Source organism: Pinus tabuliformis, chromosome X (assembly GCF_031772625.1).
Source record: "Pinus tabuliformis cultivar Carrire ecotype Pingquan chromosome X, CPIR1, whole genome shotgun sequence".
NCBI lineage: Eukaryota > Viridiplantae > Streptophyta > Pinopsida > Pinales > Pinaceae > Pinus > Pinus tabuliformis.
In genome coordinates, this window is record NC_142308.1 from 989,021,636 (window position 1) to 989,042,812 (window position 21,177).

Below are 21,177 nucleotides of genomic sequence, written 5' to 3' on the forward strand. Positions count from 1 at the left end.
CCACATTTTGCTTCCCTTTTTTGTAGATGATTTCAAAGTCATAACCCAACATCTTTGTGACCCACTTTTGTTGCTCTTCAGAGGATAATCTTTGTTCTAAAAAGTATTTAAGGCTATCATGATCCGTTTTTACCTTGAAGTGTCTTCCCATTAGGTAGGGTCGCCATTTCTTAAGTGCATGGAGTATTGCCAACATTTCCTTCTCATAAATAGCTTTGCTTAAAAACTTTCCCTTGATTGGACGACTTTCAAAAGCAATGGGTCTTTCATCTTGCATTAGAACAGCACCAATTCCATTTCCTGAAGCATCACATTCCACAATAAAGGTTTTTGTGAAGTCCGGTGTAGCTAAGACCGGTGCTTGGCACATTGCCTCTTTAAGATGTTCAAAGGCCTTTGTTGCTTCCGGAGTCCATGAAAATGAATCTTTCTTCAATAATGTTGTTAGAGGTGCTGCTATTCTCCCATAATTCTTAACAAACTTGCGATAATACCCTGTCAACCCAAGAAATCCTCGCAGATGCTTTATGGATGTGGGGATTTTCCATTCCTTAATGGCTTTAATTTTGCTAGGGTCTACCTTAACTCCTTCATGAGATACAATATGACCCAAATATTCCACCTCCTGGACTCCAAAGAAACATTTGGATCTTTTTGCATATAATTGTTTCTCCTCCAATAGTTGTAGCACCCTGTCAACATGTTCAACATGATCCTTCCAAGACTTGCTGTAGATTAGTATATCATCAAAAAATACTAACACAAATTTTCTAAGGAATGGTTTGAAAATTGAATTCATCAAACCTTGAAATGTTGAAGGTGCATTGGTAAGGCCAAAAGGCATGACCAAAAATTCATAATGACCCTCATGAGTTCTAAATGTCGTTTTCGGAATGTCTTCAATCTTCATTCTGATTTGATGATATCCCGAACGAAGATCCAACTTGGTGAAGTAAATTGATCCATGCAATTCATCCAGTAATTCATCAATAACAGGAATGGGGAACTTATCTTTAATAGTGAGCTTGTTGAGCTCCCTATAATCTGGACACATGCGCCATGATCCATCCTTCTTGTGCACCAATACTACTGGAGCTGAGAAAGAACTTTGACTCGGTTGAATTATACCAGCCTCTAGCATTTCTGCAACCATACGTTCAATTTCACTTTTTTGGACATAGGGATATCTGTACGGCCTGATGTTTGGAGGAACACTTCCTGGAATCAGATGAATAGCATGATCATGATCACGCATAGGTGGGAGACCTTTGGGAGTCTCAAATACCTTGGAATGATTGTCCAGGACTTTTTGGAGATCTGGAGAAATAGATGATTCCAATGTGGAAACATCTAGCGAACATAATTGTGCAATTACACCTCTTTGCTCCTTTTTTAGAAGCTTTGTCATGCCATTAGAGCTGATTATCTTTCCTGGTTTCCCTGCAATACCCCTTAATTCAACTTCCTTTCCTTCCGTAGAAAATTTGATGAAAAGTTCTTGAAAATTAAAAGCTATTGTACCCAAGGATTGTAGCCATTGGACTCCTAGTACAACATCAGCACCTCCCATTGGAATGGAAAGCATTGGGCTAGTCAATACATATTCTCCCATGGATAGCTTGATATTATGGCACTTTCCAGAGCAATTTATTGTTCCTCCATTTGCAATCATCACTTGACACTCTGGTGCTGGATATAGGAAGCAATTCAATTCTTTTGCTACCCTACAATGAATAAAATTGTGGGTGCTTCCTGAATCAATCAACACTATTACCTTTTTCTTCTTGATTTGTCCTTCTATCTTGATGGTTTGAGGAGTGGTAATTCCCGCCAATGCATTACAAGATATGGTCGGATTTATTTGTTCTTCATCTAGGCTTTGTTCCTGGAGTATATCTTCTTCTTTTGACCTTTCTTGCTCCTTTTCTTCTTCCTCTTCACAATCTATGTAGAATAATTTCTTCTCAGCACACTTATGACCTTTAGTGTATTTGCTATCACAACTGTAACAAAGCCCTTTTGCTCTTTTTTCTTCCAATTGTTGTGGTGTCAACCTTATAGGTTGTGGAAGACTAGGGGCAACAACACTTCCGTCTTTATAGTTGTGAGTGGTATGCTTCCTGGTTGCCATAATTTTGCTTTCCATTTTTCTTGCTAACCTGAATGCCTTCTCTAATGAATCAGGTTCCCAAAGGCGAACATCATGTTGGATATTATCCTTTAAAGACCCTATGAACACATCAATCCTATGCTCCTCTGGAATATCTTTTACCCTTATGTTCAATTTTTGGAACTCCTCAATGTGCTCCATTACTGAACCCTTTTGTTTGAGACTTATCAATTGGCTAAAAAAAGTGTTGCTTTTTGTATCTTCATAATGTGCTATCAATTCTTCCGTAAAAATTGCCCAAGTGATAAATTGTTTACGAGAGAAAAGCCATTGATACCATACAAACTGATTTGGTTCCAAATATACGGTTGCCATACGTACCTTTTGTGTGTTTTGCACATTATTGAGATCGAAGAATTGCTCCATCTGTAATATCCATGTGGCGGGATCCTTGCCATCAAACTTCCTCATATCGATTTTTGGAATATGGTGATTCTTCGATCCAACATTAGCATCTATGGAATCATGATTAACATTTCTTTTGTTCTCATCATGAGTTTCCTTTACTACCTTTTCACCATTAGTGACCCTTTCTTGTAGCAAATTCTTCAATTCTTCCATGTATGTCTTCAAATATATCTTCAAATCATCCATCTTAGCTTCCATGCCCTTTATCTTAGATTCCACGCCATTTACCTTAGATTCCACGCCACTTATCTTAGCTTCTGTTAGCTTTTGTGAGCGTGACATTTGTTGCACTTGTTCTTGTAATTTTGATATATCATGTAGCATTTCTTCCTCTTCTTCATGAGTCATGCTAGAGCTTTCAGGTTCCTTACTAGGTGTTTGCATTTTCTTTCCTCGGGGCATCAGTTACCGATAATAATGCTTTACTATGCCCTTTGAATTCCGTTAAACCAAGCTTACACAAAAATTTAAAAAAAAACTACACACCTTTTTTCACTTTATAGAAGCCTGATATTGAATCTGATGTATCTCTGTAATTTTGGATCATCTAGTTCTGAAATTGCTACCTGTACTAGCCTTCTGCGTCCTCTTTCCAATGCCACAAGTCTGAGCCAAATTGGATTCTCCAAGGAAGAGTTATGTGAAATCTCCCACAGTGACTTACTTTTAGACTAGTTCAGCAGAGCGAACTTGTACGACATGCCACGAGTCACTGTTTCAACCTTTGAATCCAGGTCACCTGTTTTGAATGTAATTCAGGAGTCTGCAAAAATACCAACTTCCTCAGATCATATCTACGTAAATATCGCGCAAAAAGTTCTGAAATTCGGACCCAAGGTTTAGCGCGATTTCTTCTCAAATGGGTTTTTTTTGCGACTTCTGAAATGTCACAAAAAAAAAGTTATAGCGAAAATTCCACGAAGACCTGTTTGGAGCAGTGAAACCCTAGAATCCAAAGCTCTGATACCAAATGTTATGAAACCAGCTCAAGAAAAGATAGAAAAGATAGATCAACACCTTAGAATTCAGCCTCTTCGAGGGGGCAATCTCCTTTACATTACATAAATGAACAATTCTTGGATGATACAAATGACAAAACCTCCTTTCTATATATAGGAGTCTAAGGAGTCACAATATAATCCAGCTGACCTAACAATAATAATATAAAGCCACAAAAATAACAATAGAGGGATTCTATGGGGCACAGAAATAACAATATGGGGGTAATAGGGGCACAACAATATAAATAAGGGGTATAACTACAATAGTAATGGGGTAATCACTAGTATTATAGGGACCCAACATAGATCTTCCTCTACCACCTTGACTTCCCCTTCCTCGAAAAGTACCCCTATTTCTGGCAAACTGCTTCCTTATGAGTTTTTCTTCAGCCTTCAATACCATCTGATAAGCCTCTTCTACTGTTTTAGGAGACAGTACACCTATGTCATCTTGGATTTCCATTCTGAGACCATTCACATATCTTGAAACTTTCTCATTAGTATCTTGGATTTTTCCTACTCTTATACTCACTTTGTAGAACTCCTCTGTGTATTCCTTTACTGTCATAGACCTCTTTCTAAGATTTTTCATTTGTCTAAATAACGTTTGTTGATAATCACTTGGCAAAAACTTACTTTTCAGTTTTGCCACCATCCTATTCCAATTCTTGATTTGTTGTTTGCCAAGTATTCTTCTTTCTACCTACACTCCATCCCACCAAAGTGTTGCATGTCCTTTCAGTTTTGTGACAGCAAACTTCAGTTTCTTTCCTTCTTCTGTTTCTTCATAATCAAAGAATTTCTCCATGTCATTTATCCAGTCTATCAATTCCTCAGGGCTTAAGCTTCTTGTGTAGATTGAAACTTCAAGTCTAGTCTTGGATGTGGATCTCAATACTGACTTAAAGAAGCTCATTTCAGGATTTACATATGCAGGTTCCTCATCTTCTATAGCTTCAACTTCAGGTTCACTGACATCTCCAGCATCTGCATCTCTTCCCATTTCCATTGCTTCCAATCTAGCTTTCATCTGTTGCATAGCTTTCAACACTTCAACATTTGCAACTAGTCTTCCTCTTCTTTGACCACCACCTCTTCCTCCAACTCTGAAAGCCATGTTGGATTTCTTTTTCTGATCCTTGAGATCTTGTTCAGTGTCAGTAGGCTACTCTGATATCACAAATGGTGGCTTACGTGCAGGTGAAATGGACAATCGTTCAAATCCAGAAATGATTTTTGCAAGTTCAAGTGGAACTTCTTCTTGGTTTTCCTTTGGAGTATCAGTCATTTACCTCCAAAATTGGCTATTCTACTAAATTGGCAGAACTGCTTAGAATTTGGCCACAATATGACAACCTTTGAATTACCACGGAATCAAAAGGAATTCAAACTTTTGGTTAATTCCTTATAGTGTCTGCTTTTCACAAACATTATCGCGTTAATTCTTCGTCGTTGATCTTAACCTTCAATTTGACAGTTGTTGGTTCACCCAATCAACAAAACTAATTGGTGATCCTCCACCGTTGATCAAAACACACTTGATCCAATGGTTAATAGCGATATCAGACGGGGATCTTGCATGATGTTTACCCACCTGATAAAGTGGTTTTCTCTCTCCACCCGAGTGCTATGTGTCGATCTATAAATGGAATCTCTTGGAATTTCGAAAGACCGCTTACCACTTTTTCTTCACCTGATAAAAAACTTCACTAATAAAATTTCCTTTCTTCCTTGACTAAACACACGAGCTTATTGATGTGCGATGACCGTTAGATCTATTGGGTTTGTAGATCAGACGGTTCTAGACTCCTTTGGGTTAACACTATTTTGTCAGGTTTTATTTTCTCTGTTCTGCCAAACTTGGTGCCTCCACTACATTTAACTTGTCTCAAACCATATTCTCCAATGTTTTTGGAACATAATCAAATTATTTCAAAACATGGAAAAAAGACAAGAGTGGCGATATAATACAGGTTTTTCACACTCTAATTCAAAAGCCAAACTACAAACCAACAGAACTCAGATATATTTCGAAGGAATACAACACCTCCGGGATTGACCAATTATACACAAATACATAGAGATACAGTTTCTGTAACTTAATCTTACACGGCCTAATTAAGCCAAATCATTCAAAAAAATCCCTTCACAATCATTCAGAAATTACATAAATACCATTTCATTCTAACAATCAGATTCTTAATCCATGGATTGAATCTGCCTAATCTTAGACAATATCTAATCTGGTTGATATTCTCCTTGATAATCTCAACTGAATCTAAACAGCTTGAATTAATTATAAAATCACTCAATCCCTAAATCCTAGCTCAAATCCTATCTAGAAAACTTTGTAAATTGGCAGCTAAAGGATCCCACTCCTTTTCTTGTAAACTTATTTGTATTTTTGGAATAAATTCGAAGCCTTTTGTCTTCAAGCTTCATGCTCCTGCATCACCTAACATTAAATACCTTTTTCTAAATTCTTGGGTGTAATCTTGCACATTTTGACCTTTAAGTTGTCTAAACTTTTGCCAATTCATGATGGATTTCTGCATATAAGCTAGAGAGTAGAATTGTCTTTTGATTGCAATAATGAAATCAATCCAAGAAATTGAGATCTTACTGTGTTTTTTTATCTCTTCTTGTGTCTTTGATTCCCACCATACTAGTGTTGCACCCTCCATTCTCAAGGAAGCTAACTGAATCTTTATCTCATCCTCTTGAAGGTTTTGAATTCTGCAATAGACCTCCAACTGACGAATCTAATTATCAAGCTTTTTTCCATTCACTTCACCATTATACACGGGCAGCTCAAATTTAACATCAAGTTTTAAAAAAGGTGATTTACCAATTCCTTTTGAAGTATGATGATGAGTATGAGTAAGGGTTGTGTTAGTGGAAGAGGGTGAGGATGCTTATGAATAAGAAGATGAAGAAGATGGTGGAGAGGGTGGAGGTTTTCGTCCATTTCCATTACCTCCTTATGAAGAGCCTTCTCCTTTGGGAGGTTTGGAACTTTCACCTTCTAACCTGGTATTCCTCTCTCCATAGAGGACCTTCACAATCTCTGTCATATCAAAGAAAGCCTTCCTCAAGACCTTCTCATCTTCTATCATGTTTGTAGTTCTCCTTCATAAGACATGCTCTCTGGAGTCTCAACTGCAACTTGAGGATGAACTGGTGTTGCATATTGTGGCAACCTTGCCCTCCTTCCCCTTGACCCAACTTCAAGGCTTCCAACCAGCTTCCCTTCTCCTCTTTTGATTTTTAACCTTGTAAGCATGACATAAACTTGCAAACAGTGAAATCCTTCTCACACAAAGAAAACCTAGTGCTCTAGTACCAAAATGATCTAATTAAGAATATTAGATTAGTGTGCTAAGATCCTCCTCATATTAGAAACAAAATTCTCTCATTGTGCTTAACGATTCATGAGTTTTTCAAGTGTAAAATGTGTTTTTATGTTAATTTTATGAGAAATTTTAACATAAATAAGAGACTGAGAAGAAGCATAAAAATGTATAGAACATCACCAAAAAAACATCACAATAAGAAGATGATGAAGGATTTCACCCCTTTTGGGCTACGTCTCCTTGGCCCAGCTTCCAATGGCTTGGACCTCTCTATTATGCTCAAAAGTGTAAAAATATGTGTTTACAATGCTCAAATGCTTCTAAAACCTACTCCAATGAGTCCAGAATGTCCAAAAATGGCTACCTAGCATCTTTCTACATCCAATTTGCTCAAAACCTGGAGAAGTTATGACCTGTCCTAGTTTTCCCACTATTCGCTCTACATTTTCCCCAAAGTCCAGCATCATCCTATAATTTTGCCCGCCAAGCACTCTAACTAAGTGACATTTTCACCAAAATCGGGAAAATTTGTTGGAACTTCAAAACTTCCTCTAACCCTTAAGTTTTGATAACTCTGGCCACATGGGGGGGCCATGTGCCCAGTGGTTAAGGCCAATGGCCCGCCCCGTCGACCGAGCCCCCCACTCCAACACCTAAATTCTGTTCACATGGCCAGTTTTTTGGTTATGATTATCGGTACGGTTATGGTTTTGGGGCCATGGTTAGCCCCTAACCATGGTCCATGGACTAGGGTCAACGGTTAACCACGGTCCCATCCCCCCAACTCGCAAACCATATCACTTTAAATTAAACTGCCTTCCCCATATAGTTAAGAAACATTGTGCAGACGCGATGATTAGTGCTTGGTCTGTGATATGGGAGGTCGTGGGGTCGAGCCCGGCCTCTGCCCTGTCCACCATAACAAATTTTAATATGCCATTAGGAGGACACGTGGCGGCCTCAGGCTTAGCCACATGTCACCTCCTCATTGGCCAAAACCAAAAGCTTGTGACCAATAGAATGATGCCACCAAGCCTACGAATATTCCAAAGGAATATACCAAGAATATTCCTTTTGCTGACTGGGCTGTATGGATGGCCAGTCAACATCCCTATCAGCCTCTACAAAAAATTTACTTGTTTGACAAAGTGAACAAATCACGTTTCTGGGAGCATACAGTGTTCATTTCGTGCGAAACAAGTTGTTCCAGATTTAGGATGATGAGCACTACGTGGTCATTCAAATCCCACACTATTCTAACAAATTTTATTTTTGAGCATAATTTTGAGCACTTGGTCAACCAAGGTTCATGTACTTGTGAGATGAATGTGCATTATATATGCTAGGATTCTTTCTACGAATTGATTGATTCTAGAGATGAAATTAACCTAAGTATGGAAAAATGTTTTTGATGAGATTTAGAGAATAATTACGCACATGTTCTTTCAATTTAAAGTTATATTCATCTCTAATCATGAAGCTTTGTTTGATATTTTCCCTTTTAATGATATTATTTTCAAGACATACTAAACAAGATCATTTTTTATTGATGAGAAAGCCTTGAGGTTAGAGCGATGGAGGGTTTCAAGACAGAACGGCCGAGACGGAAAAAATATGAAACAGAATAGTTGAGGGGTATGGGGTACTGCAAGTATCAGTCACCCGACCTGTTGCTACCTGTGTCATCTTTTGGGAACACACCCTACCTTTTTCATTTTAACACTTTTCGAGCTGGGATTTAACATTATTGTTTTTCACCGCAAGGGTTTTGTGCTCTCAGATCGCTCTCCGTTTTCACATTTCACCTGAGGGTTTTGACTGTTACCAACTCCTTGCACCAGACCCTGCTCCCTGGGGATTTCGCACTACAATTACCATTTTCATTCCTGTCAGTGTCGTTTTTCCATCGGCCAACTTGTTCAAGGCAGTTTCCCACATCCTAGTGCAGTTGTCGGTATGGATATTGATGCAGTTGATTATTCAGAAGATCCTCTGGAGGAAGGCTCCATTTGGGAGTCCATGTATGCCACCTTAAAAGGTATGTTAAACTATAGTTAAGGGTTTTATGGAATTTTCGAAGTTTATCCCCAGCTCTCTGAGCCTGCTCACACTGCCTATGTGTTGCCGGAGGAACCCTCGACTTGGTCGGCTTTCTCTCCATCATCCCCGGCTACCCTTGTGTTTCTCACTGGCTATACCAACCCTTCCGCGAAGTTGGAAGGCCCATCATCTGCCCCACCAACCCACTCATCTGAGCCTTTCGTTAAAGCTCCCTCTGCTGCTCCCCCACTTGTCGACCCCAATCCTTCCTCCTCCCGTGCTCCCCCATCGGTTTGTTTCTCCTCTGTCCCCCCTCTTTCGGAGGCCATCCCTATTATTCCCCCAAACCCTAGTCCCTCGATTGAGTTCCTTGATTCGACAAGGGTTTCTGAAAAGCCCAACATCCTGATGGCTCGACCACAAAAGAAACAGAAGTGCTTCAAGTCTAGGGCAGAAGATGTCATTTTAAGGCTTGAAGAGGATATTCAGTGGGGTGATACGATGGATTATGCAGACAGGGTTTTGGTTGGCAAAATCAGAGGCAGGAGCTACTCGGCAGCTCACTTGAAGACCTGGGCTACAGAAATTTGGGGACAGCACCTGGTGGACATCCCTTTTGTCCAAACCTTTGTAAGGGGGTGGTTCGCGCTGAGATTTGCAAGGGAAGATCATACGAGATGGGTCCTTTCCTCCTTTTGGCACTTTGAACATGCACTCATGTTACTAAAGCATTGGACACCTCTTTTCAATCCAGAGACTGAGAAAATCGAAGTTGGCCCTATTTGGATCAGGCTTCCGGGCCTGCCTCTACAATATTGGTCCGAGGACATATTCAGAAGGATCAGGAATTCTCTAGGCACTCTCATGGAGTATGATAAATCCTACCAGACTACAAGCATGATGGCTTACGTGAGGATCCCAGTTCATTTGGAAACCAAAGGAGGTCTACAAGAGCATATCACGATTTAGTGGAGAGCCTCCTCACGCAAACAGTTGATTGATTGTGAAGGAATCCCATAATTGCAGAAGATGTCATCAGGTGGGTCACCTCTTCAGGGCATGCCCCCTCCTCAGGAAAAACAAACTGGGCACACAAGAAATGGAGTTGGACCCCCCTGTAGAACACCCTCCACCACTAGCAGCAGAGACCCATACGGAGGAGTAGATCAAGACATCAGATACTGTTGAGGCACCAGCTGCACCAGTCCAGAAGAAGTGAGGCAAGACTCCTATCCAGCCTCCCTCTCCTCCTATGATGCGCTCCAGGGCTGCCAAGGGTGATGTCTTCTCATCGGGTATGTCTCTTTTTTCTCATGCTTCTGCATCACATCTTTCTGCATCTCTTACATCTCTCTCATCTCATTTGCACAATCATTCTATGGTCCCCCCTACCCCTTTCCCCTCATCCCCCCTCTCTGCCTCAGGGGATCACCTGATCCTTCACCCGGTAGGACAATATTTTTTGTCCTGCTCCCTTCCCGTGCCCCCTCCCATTTACACTTCCTATTTCCCCTCCACATTCCCGATCCCCTCTTATCCCCCACCATCCCCCTCTATAAATTTTTCCCCGAGATACCCCACTCGATCCAAAACCAAAGAGAGAGGGCTAGATGCAATAGGCCTGGATGTTGATGTTACCCCTGTTTCTCAAAAACCTACAAAGGGTCGCCCCTCATCTCTCTCCAGAGCAATATTTTAGGCTGGGGAGGAGGTAGCCTAGGGAAAATAGAAGACTATTGATAGGGTCCTTAGAGCAAAGGATGCCCCCCCCCCTCCTCCTCCATGAAGATTTTATCTTTTAATTGTCAAGGGTTGGCTAGCCCTGAAGAGACTCTTCACAACTACTCCAGTTGACTTGATTTTCTTACAAGAAATCTTGTGTATGTCTAGCACGATTACCCCATTACTGCAATCATGGATGTCGGGTTGGACTTTTCATGCTCTGGATGTATCAGGGAGATCTGGGGGTGTTGCAATTGGTTTTCAGAACCAGACAATCGATCTGAGGAATATCTGGGGAGGAGGAGGATTTATTGGGGCTGACATCTACTCTAAGGCCCTGGAGACTAAAATCAGAGTAATTAATGTTTATGGTCCCTGTCAAAATAGGGAGGTTTTTTGGAGAAGGCTATTTAGCAACTCCCTCATGCAAGCTGATAACATCATCCTTGGAGGTGATCTAAACTTCTCTTTGGGTACATGGAATCATGGGGACATATGGCTCAGGTAGATTCATTAACTGATGTCATTGTGAACATGCTGGAGGATCACCACTGGATTGACATTCCATCAGCCAAGATCCAGTACACCTGGAAAAACAACCGAATTGGTGATCAAAGCCTGGCTAGAAGATTGGATCACTTTCTTATCAAGGAATCCTTTCATGCCATACACCCCCGTATCAGACAATGGGTAGGCACAGGAGGATTATCAGATCATCATCCTATATATCTGGAGCTGGATGACTGCTCTCACAAAATCAAAGCTCCTTTTAAATTTAACTCCACATGGCTCAGGGATCCTTCCTACATCAAGTTGATCACTAATTTCTGGCAATCCCATCCGATCTCAAATGATGAAGACTCTGCTGAGGGATTTGTACACAATCTAAAGGAATTAAAGGGCATTTCTAGAGAATGGGCGCACAAGAAAAGGGAGCAAGATGACAATACTTTAAGACAAGCGGAACTAGCCATCTCATCCCTCGAAGCAAAATCAGAAGGCATCTACTCCTCTCAGGAACAAAAAGAGCACAGCTCTTTCCTCATCAAGCAGAGATCCCAAATACTAAAAGACAGAGAGGAGAGTTGGAGACTCAGGAGAAGAGCGATATGGCTACATGAAGGGGATGAAAATACAAAGTTTTATCATAGGTTCGCAAATGGACGAAAGGCTATTAATACAATTTGGGAGCTCCAGAATGATCAAGGACAAGCGGTTAACACCTCTAGAGAGTTGGCCTCCTTAGCCATCTCACATTTTAAAGGCATATACAGGCCCCCACGGGTGCCAACATTTGGAGGTCATGCGCACTGCAGAACTCTTCCCTCATTTTGTTGAGAAAGAGGAAGTGGATGAGCTTAAAAAGCAAGTAAATTTGGGGGCACTTGAGGCCACCATAAAAGGCTTCCAAAAAGATAAGCATCCAGGTCCGGAAGGATGGACCATGGAATTTTACATTGCTTTCTTTGATATTCTAGGGAATGACCTGCTAAAAGTGGTGGAGGACTGCCGAAATTCTTGGAGGATGTCCTCGGCTATCAAATCAACGTTCATTGCACTCATCCCCAAATCTGATAAGCCCTCATCTTTTAATGATTTCCACCCTATCTCCTTATGCAATTGCCTTTATAAGATTATGGCCAAAATCATTGCTAATAGACTCAAACCTGTCCTCTCGACCCATATCTCCCCTGAGCAATTTGCATTTCTCCAACATAGACAAATTCATGAAGCCATTGGTACTGCCCAAGAACTTCTTCACTTTGTTCACTTAAGGAACCTGAAAGGAATGATTCTAAAAGTAGATTTATCAAAGGCATTTGATAGGGAAAATTGGTTATACATCTGATTGCTTCTTACTCATCTGGGATTTCCTTTTATGTATATCAAATGGGTTATGTGTTGTATCTCTAATGTCTCATACAGTGTCCTTCTGAATGGCGCTGCTACTCTGTTTTTTTGTGTCGAGCGAGGACTCAGGTAGGGTGCCCTCTCTCCCCCCTACTGTTCCTCCTTATAATGGAAGGCCTAAGCAGAATCATAAGTGCTGAACACAGAAGGGGCAGAATTGTGGGCATCAAGATCATGGACAACTGTTCTCTTACTCACTTACTATTTGTGGACGATGTCCTTATATTTTTGAACGGAAGCATTGGAGACATAACTTCCCTTCAGAATGTTTTTGGCCTCTTTCAGCAGGCTACAGGAATGGTCATCAATGTCAACAAATCCACCCTGACTACAACAGGATGCTCTCAGCATGAAGTGCAATTTGCTATGCGTCAGTTTCCTTTCACCCTCCTTAATCTTGAAGAAGGGTTAAAATATCTTGGATTCAGGCTGAAACCCCAGGGATACAAAATAGCAGATTGGACCTGGCTCATCTCAAAGGTATAAAAATGTCTAAACATCTGGTACCATAAATATCTCTCAAGAGCGAGCAGGTTTGTCCTTATCAAAGCAGTCCTGGAAGTGACACCTGTGTACTGGATGACCTTGGCATGGATCCCTAGGGGTATTCTAGCCAAACTGCAAAACATATGCTACAGATTTTTATGGAAAGGTAACAAGTAGGGAAGACTATTTGCATGGGTTAAATGGGATACTATTGCAAGGCCTAAAAAATGGGGAGGCTGGGGCATTAAGAGATTGGACATCTTTACCAAAGCTCTAGCTGCCAAACTAGGTTGGCAGCTCATTACGTCACAAAGTCTCTGGACTAAGGTTGCCTATGCTAAATATATCTTACATACAAACATAATGGGGTGGATCCGATAGAACCACAGGGGAAGCAGCAATAATTCCATCATTTAGAAGGTGGTGTTAAATTCTATCTCTCTCATTCAAGAAGGTTTAACATGGAGAATTCATGAAGGCAATGTTGTTCGTGTTGGTGTTGATCCTTGGATAGGATGTGGCAATGCCCATAGACTACCGGTTGATCTGATAAGACACTTATTCGAACAAGGATTTACTTATATCTGTCACATAGCCGATCCATTAAACACTACTCTATTCCAACAGGCTTGGAAATCAGCCCTTGAAATTCATCTACCGGCTCAATGGCATCAGACCTGGTATGACTTTATAGAGGCCCTAACTCAAGCCCATATTCGGATATTAGAGGGCAAGGATGAAATCATATGGGCCTGTGCAAAACATGGGAAATATTCACCTAAGGAAGGGTACCTGAAGCTAATGGACCCTACAAAACCACAACACATCAAGCCTTGGTGGAAAGCTCTCTGGAAACTAAAAGCTGCACCCAGATCGCGCTTGCTCATGTGGTCTATTTTATTCAACAAGATCCCGACAGGCCTTAATCTGATGAAGAGATCCTTTTATGGACCATATTGGTGTCACCTTTGCAGAAGAAGCAAGGAGAGCACGAAGCACCTCTTTCTAGACTGCCCTATCATCTCTGATCAATGGAACATCATCTCTGCTCATTACCCCTCTCTAAAAACATGGCAGGGCAGGAACTTAATTGAGGCTTGGATCAACTGGATTAGTGGACACAGTGGAAAGGACAGGAACATGCCGTTATTGATGTGCTGGGCCTTTTGGATAGCCAGGAACCAATCAATCTTCGACCACAAGGACCCTCACTAGCTCTCAATAAGAACCAGGGTTATGGCAGATTTTGATCAAATACCTAAAGATGAAACAAACCCTCCCTCTAGGAATATTCAACCAGAGCACATCGATAAATTAATCCCATGGGCATACTTTGATGGATCCACCCAAGAGGAGGGTTGTGTGGGGGGGTTTTACCGGGAAAAGTGTCTATTTAGAACTGCTCTATCCCACTAAGGTGTGACAACTGCCTTAAAAACAAACAGAGAAAAACTACTTTTGTATTTCCTTTATGAACTATAGACAGAGATGAATAGAAAGAACCAACCTGTGTCTTGCGCTAATCCTTTGATACAATCCCTCTCTTCTTTGACAGCTTCCAGCTACCTGCTCCCTTACTTGCCCAGCTTCACCAAGTACCTGTAAGATCACAGAAGAAGAAAACTATACAAAGACATGGATCTATATTCATAAACAACTTAGGATCATATTTAAGTTAACCATACAAATGTAACAAGTATCAATGATACACAAGCATGGAGGAAAAACTCAAATAGTTTTTATTGATAAACAAGAAGATCCAGGAGGAGTTACAACCAATGCTTCCTGACCCAGCATCAACCTCCCAGAAAGAAGCCCCTCTTCACCTCCAACAAAGCATAAATCACCCAATACTCTGATATTTGTCTCAAAACCAACAGTAATTCCTTACAATGTGCAAAATTCCAGCCTCTGGATCTCTGGGATGAGGGATCCATATATAGATGTATGCAAGGAGAATGAGTCAGCTTGTGATTTGATTAGTGTCTTCTCTCTGTCAGTTCTTGCTTCCACTTGGAGACTGAAGGCCTCTTACTCACCCTTGGTCGAATTCAGTGAGGCAAGTGTCATAGGAGAAGATTCTGGAAGCTTCCATTGTCTCTCCACCTCGCGGAATGACACTGCCATTTGTCATTTCTCGCCCAACGCACCCTCATAGTGCATTTAGGTGCGTTGCAACGCACCTAGCCAGTGTATTTAGGTGCTATGCAACGCACCTAGCCAGTGGAGCAGCTAAAATGATCTTGTTTTGACTTATTCTGAGCAGTTTCTGGTGGAGAACTTCTGGGAGAAGCTATAATTTGTTGACCTTGTTCCTTTAGGGGTTAGAACAACACTTTTAGGGACTTAGGAGCCCTTGGTTTATGGACATTTCATGCTTGGAGTTGCGAGGCACAAACATGTCTATAACAGTTGCCCCCTAAAGTATGAGGCCGTTAATCGGGTGAAATGCTTTATTATGAGGATCCGAAGTTCTTTCAATGCTGGGAGGAGACCTGTAATAAGATACAATACAATACATTATCTTCATACTATTTTCATGACCTAGCTGAGGTGGGCATTCCCATGCTCAGCTTTATAAATTCATTTTTATGTACAAAGCACAGACAATCGTCTGAGTGTAGACTGATGATTCTGATAGAGCCATCATCCTTTTGGTAGGATGATTATCTGTGATGCAGTGCTTGTACATTTAATGTCTTTATTTCCTTGAATATATATTGCAGCCCGGATGGATGAAACTAGATCCGGGGTCTTCAATCTCGTCCGATCTTCACTCAAAGTACAAGTCGATCCATGTGAGAAATGTCCTGAATTCAAACATGGAAAGACATCGCTTGATTACCAGTCAATGATGTAAACTGTTAACAAGCGCGAGAGGAATCACTGATAATGATAATGACCCTCAAGGTACTATAGTACAATTCACGTGGTGTGAATAAAGGACTTGGCGTTGAACACCACGCAAAATCTTTCAGTCAAAGGCCATTGATGTAAACCTGTCGCCGGAAGTGAGAAACTTGCTATTAAGGCATGCAAGCTTCAAAGTACTGAATGGGGTGTTCCTAGACCAACTTCTTGGATAATGAGCTGATGTCGACAAGAAGTGATCTGTCAAAGGAGGGCCTTAATGAATCCCACATCAATGACACAGAACGGAGCAAATGATTTTGATGGAGGTGAAAACGATATGATGATATACGGTTCAGGGTGGCGGTCATGAAAGAATGGAGTATAATGTATAGTAGTGGGTGGGACACAGGTGGCTTCTCTGGATGACTTCTCTTGAACATGTCGGCGACACTGATGTGATGGATTGGTAGCATTAACCCCAAATGTGGATGGTATGGTGTGACCATGGCGATGTGACCGGTGAATGAAACAACCCAACCCGACTCGGACACGGAGTGGAAGTGTCATGTTCAAGAGCGACTTGCTACCAATAAAGATTCTTTGAGTTTTCTTCCCAATTTTTCCCCAGTCATTGCTGACCAGTACCTCTTTATTTTTGTCAAGCTTGAGGAGGATAACATATTCTTGTTCTATAATTTGCCCTTCGGGCAAACCCATCGCTTATGTTTTAATGAGCCTAGTGATAGTGAAACTCGTTCTCGTCTAAAGACAAGTTTGTCGCTATTAATATTTTTAACGAGTTTAACGACAAAGATAACTCAGTCCTTTTCATTTTTAGAGAGTCTGAAAAGGTACGTAAAGGTAACTCCAAAATTCCTTTTTCGTCATCTAATCCCTTAAGTCCGAAAAAGTATAAAACAATACAGAAGGGATTAATTTTCCATAGTTTTAACGAGCCGAACAAAACAAGCGCTCGATCTTTTTGTGTAATAATCCCTCAGGTCCAAAAAGATTAAAATCTAGAGGAGGGATAGCACTTACTGTCCCTTTAACGAGCTGGAGAGGCCAATGGCTTGGCAATCTTTTCATATTTTACGAGTCAGTTGAAAAGAGCTTAAAGGAGACTCGTCTTTTGAGGAACGAGTGATAAAACGGGTAGCAGCTGATTCCAGGTAAGGTTTGGAATTTTCCGATCACGACAGTGTCACAAGGATGGCTAGTGAAATCACTCTTCGCAGCTGTTCCTCAAAATGGGTAAACAATCAAATGGAGGTGAATGATCGGCCAATGAAAAAGTGGAGGTGACAGTGCAAACACGACCAAGGCTTTAATGGATGAAATACTACATTCACGGTGGTTATTTACCGGAGAATAGTTCATTTTTTAACGAGCTTAAACGCGGGTGGAAACATTTGCTCGGTGCGGGTTTATTTTTTAACGAGCTTGAACCTTGCAGTAACACTACTCGATTAATCCAGTCGTATGATAAGAATGTCTCATATAAAAACGACAAATTTTAGAGTTTTGCCCCACATCCTTTCTTTATGCAAGTTAGGAAACGACCAATCCTACGGGTTTAAAGGGTTAGAGGTCCTAAAAATTTTAAAAATAAATAGTCGCTCTTCGCTTGCATGCCAAAAGGTTTGCATGCCCCCAGGTATAAAACAGAGTTTCAAGGTTACCTCTACTTCTATCCGCTAAAACATTTGTTTTACCGAGAGAGGCCTACCTCTTACAGGTCACCCAAAGATTGTTCTATTCACAGCGCAAACAAAACACTTCTTTGGCAATGTCTACCGAAATAAACAAAGGTGAACGGATGATATAGTGAGACCATCCCTGACATAACTTTGACAAGAGGATCTTGTTCCAGTCCAACTCCCTCTTCCACTCACGGACGGGAGTACGGAGGTCATATTCTCTCACGGAAACCTACCTTATACCCGAAGTTTTCCAGCCGAAGCAAACCAGGGTGCATGCCCCCTGGGTTTCAGTCATATCCCTCCGAATTACTCAGGTTCATCGGGAGGACGGACTGGAGATTGAGACATTTCTTGCGTGAAAAGACCATTTAGGGATGGTATATGACTATTTGCTATGCGTGATCCGAGAAATGAAAGCTGGTCCACAAGCTTGACCACTCTTCCTTCGTGCAGAAAACACATCACTCTAAAGAGTGATGAGACAATGGATCTCATGCAATAAATATAGTCTCGCCCAAGGAGTAGATTGTAATCTAGGGGTCCTTGAACTACCATTACGTTCACGTGAACGGTTTTCCCTCTCAATGTTATGGTCACATCGGGAAGGATCCTTAAAGGTCGGTTGGTTCCTTTATCAAAGCCTGTCAGATTTCTCATCTCAGGCAAAAAGAATGGCGAACCAAGCGCTTTCCAAGCAGTTGAGGAAATGATATTCACAGAAGCCCCCTCATCTATGATGGTACCAGCCATAACCATTCTATATATTTGAACGATAATTCGGAATGGTACGCTTGCTGGTAAACGGGGTCTGCCTAGTTGATTCCAGTCGAAGGAGACAACTAGGTTGCTTGGAGGTGGGACCGAATAGACGGCCGGGTACGGCTCTGACGAACTTCCTTCCTGCGGTAAAGGAACGGGTAAATTGCCCCCATGTTCGTTGGAGTCTGTGCTTATGAAAAGAATTTGGACGGTGTCATCCTTGTTCTCTTCAGTGATTGTATCATCTGAAGATGAAACCTCTGAAGGCAAGACCGGGTCAACTGCCGCCTCGACCTTTTGACTTTCATCTGGTATGGATCCAGATGGTTTATCTTCAATGATAGGTGCTTCAGCCGACCACCTGAGCGGGCCAGCCGGATTTTCAACTAGTGACGGACTTGGCAAGAGTTTTTTATATCCAGGAGGAAGTCGTAACGGTGAAACCGGACGATCATTCAAAACTCTTTTAGATTCGTCTAAGAAGGGACAATGGTGAACGGCATGATCGCCTTCGCACAGTTTACAAGGAAACCTACATTTCCCTTTTTGTCCTGTGGCTTCACTTTCACTAATTGACGGTGTGCTTTCAACATGATCATCAGAGGTTGACGACACCGAGTTGTGCAATCTAGGAGACCAGTCCCTTAATATCTGAGGGATGCAAGGACAATCTCTGTGAAAGTGGTCTCCTTTGCAAATGACACATGGCGATTTAGGCCTGGTCGGTGCAGTGTGTGGATTTTTGTTAGACGACACTCGTTTTCCCCCATTCGCCTTTGGCTCCTTTTTCTTCTTCTCTTTCTTCTTCTTTTCCTTCTTCTCCTTAGGAACTTGACTTTTGGCTTTACCAGCCCCATCAAGCGAAGAGGAAGGAGGAGAAGAAGAATTAGAGGAAGTAGAAGGCTGGTGGGCAACTCTGGACTCGTCTAATTGCTGATCTATGGAGACAGAGCATGCACATACAAAATTTCAACACAGACTACTTATACCAACATCCTGTAGAATGGTAGCAACGGCACAGCAAGCAACAATTCCACCAATACCTTTATAACCCGACCGTGGACGATGGTCTTGCCACTTCTAATAACCAGTTACATTAAGAGTTCAGGGTTACCTCCTTAATTGGCCACCTTCTTTCGCGAGGCACCCGCTTTCCTGTAGACGACTGCGTTCCTGTAGACTGCGTTCCTGTAGAACTGTGCTCCTGTAGAACTGCGTTCCTGTAGAACTGCGTTCCTGTAGAAGCCGTGCGCAATTCTCGGGGAGGACTGTAGTTGGCCGCGCTCACGGTGTGCTTGACCAGCGTTCTGGTAGCCAACAACTCGGCGTATCAAAGTGCAGAGGAGATCAGAATAGCTATCCGAGTTGAAGTGTTTGGCTGATAAATGCATGCGCACGATTTAGCCGATTGGATTTTGAATCGGCGCAATCCATGGCGCGGGGGATGAGTTGTCCCCGCCGGACCGTTGGGCGACGTCATCCATCCTCCGCCTGCGTATTCACTTGCTGCTGCATTCATTCCCACAGATTTGCTGCCGCCTTTCCTGTTAAACTCATGCTTCTGACGAGAGTGTTCCCACGTGCATGCCGTTCATTCTCTTTGTCGTGGCCGCCACCCAAACATCCAGTTACACTTTAACTAGCCGACGTGGCCAGTCGACTGGCCATACGGCCGCTCAACCATTCAATTTTACGCTTTTCAAACGATTTCAAAGTTAGATTCATGCGATTTGATGGAAGGAAGGGTGGAGACACTTACCTGCGCGGTTGTACACGATTTTTCCAGTTCTCGGACGATGGTGAGCGGATCTACCTGCTGCGTGCGACTTACACAGACCCGGAAGCTCGTGGTTACAGGCTGCCAACGCTGGAGTGGATGGTTTTGCTTGCATGCGCCCGCGTTTCATTTCGGATGGCGGTTCTGTAGAAAATCCACTCGAGCAGGTTGAACTGTTACAGGATCCCCGCGAGGGGTCTCGTAACAGTCCTTTCTCCTTGGGTGCATGCTGCACGATGGCGGTTCTGGCGTCTCGATCACAATCCCGGAGCTCTTGATGCATGTGGTATGAGATTCCATCATTTTTTAATCTTTGGAAATGGCTTTCCCGCGAGAACTCATCGATTTTCTTTGTTTGTGCAGGGACTTGGCCGCATGTCGACACGGGTGGTGGAGCATGGTGACAACAACGTGCAAGGATGCCAACAGAGGCTTGCATGCATCCAAACCAATCCATGGTCACGAAATCTCTTTTTAAGATGAATTCTGGCCGTCCAAAACTCCTACAGGAAGTTTCCTGTAGACACAGAGCTTCCTGTAGAAAGTTCGGCCTTCCTGTAGAAAGTCTGCACTTTCCTGTAGAAAATCCGCGCCTTCCTGTAGAAAGATTGCGCCCTGCTGTAGAAAGACTACGCCTTCCTGTAGAAAGACAGCAGCTTCCTGTAGAAGATTCAAACCATGATAAAATTGCACATACCTTGAAAAAACATGGGTGCTCTTGGAGGAGGTATTGATGAGGTTCCTTGACAGCATGATAAGGACCCTTGGCTGTGAGTTGAAGGGCTTCCTCTTCTCCATAGAGCATCTGCAACCTGCATGCAATTTTTACCATATTTTGCTTATTGTTTTTTTCTTTCTTTTTTTTCTTCTTCTTCTTTTTTTTTTTGAAAGATGACAGGGGCGCCTCAAAGAGGTTTTCACCCATGCCATCTGCCCTGAGTGCCTCAGAGAGGTTTTCACTCAAGGATCTTTTCACCTTTTCTCTTTTTTTTTT

General features: G+C 42.1%; 1 protein-coding gene across 1 annotated transcript; it reads left to right on the forward strand.

Moving 5' to 3' along the window:
• Positions 1-11,189: 11,189 nt before the first annotated feature.
• LOC149143048 (uncharacterized) lies at positions 11,190-12,032 on the forward strand. The gene has a single exon (XM_089451659.1). It carries the CDS (start codon positions 11,190-11,192, stop codon positions 12,030-12,032), a length of 843 nt encoding a protein of 280 aa, XP_089307785.1.
• Positions 12,033-21,177: the final 9,145 nt, after the last annotated feature.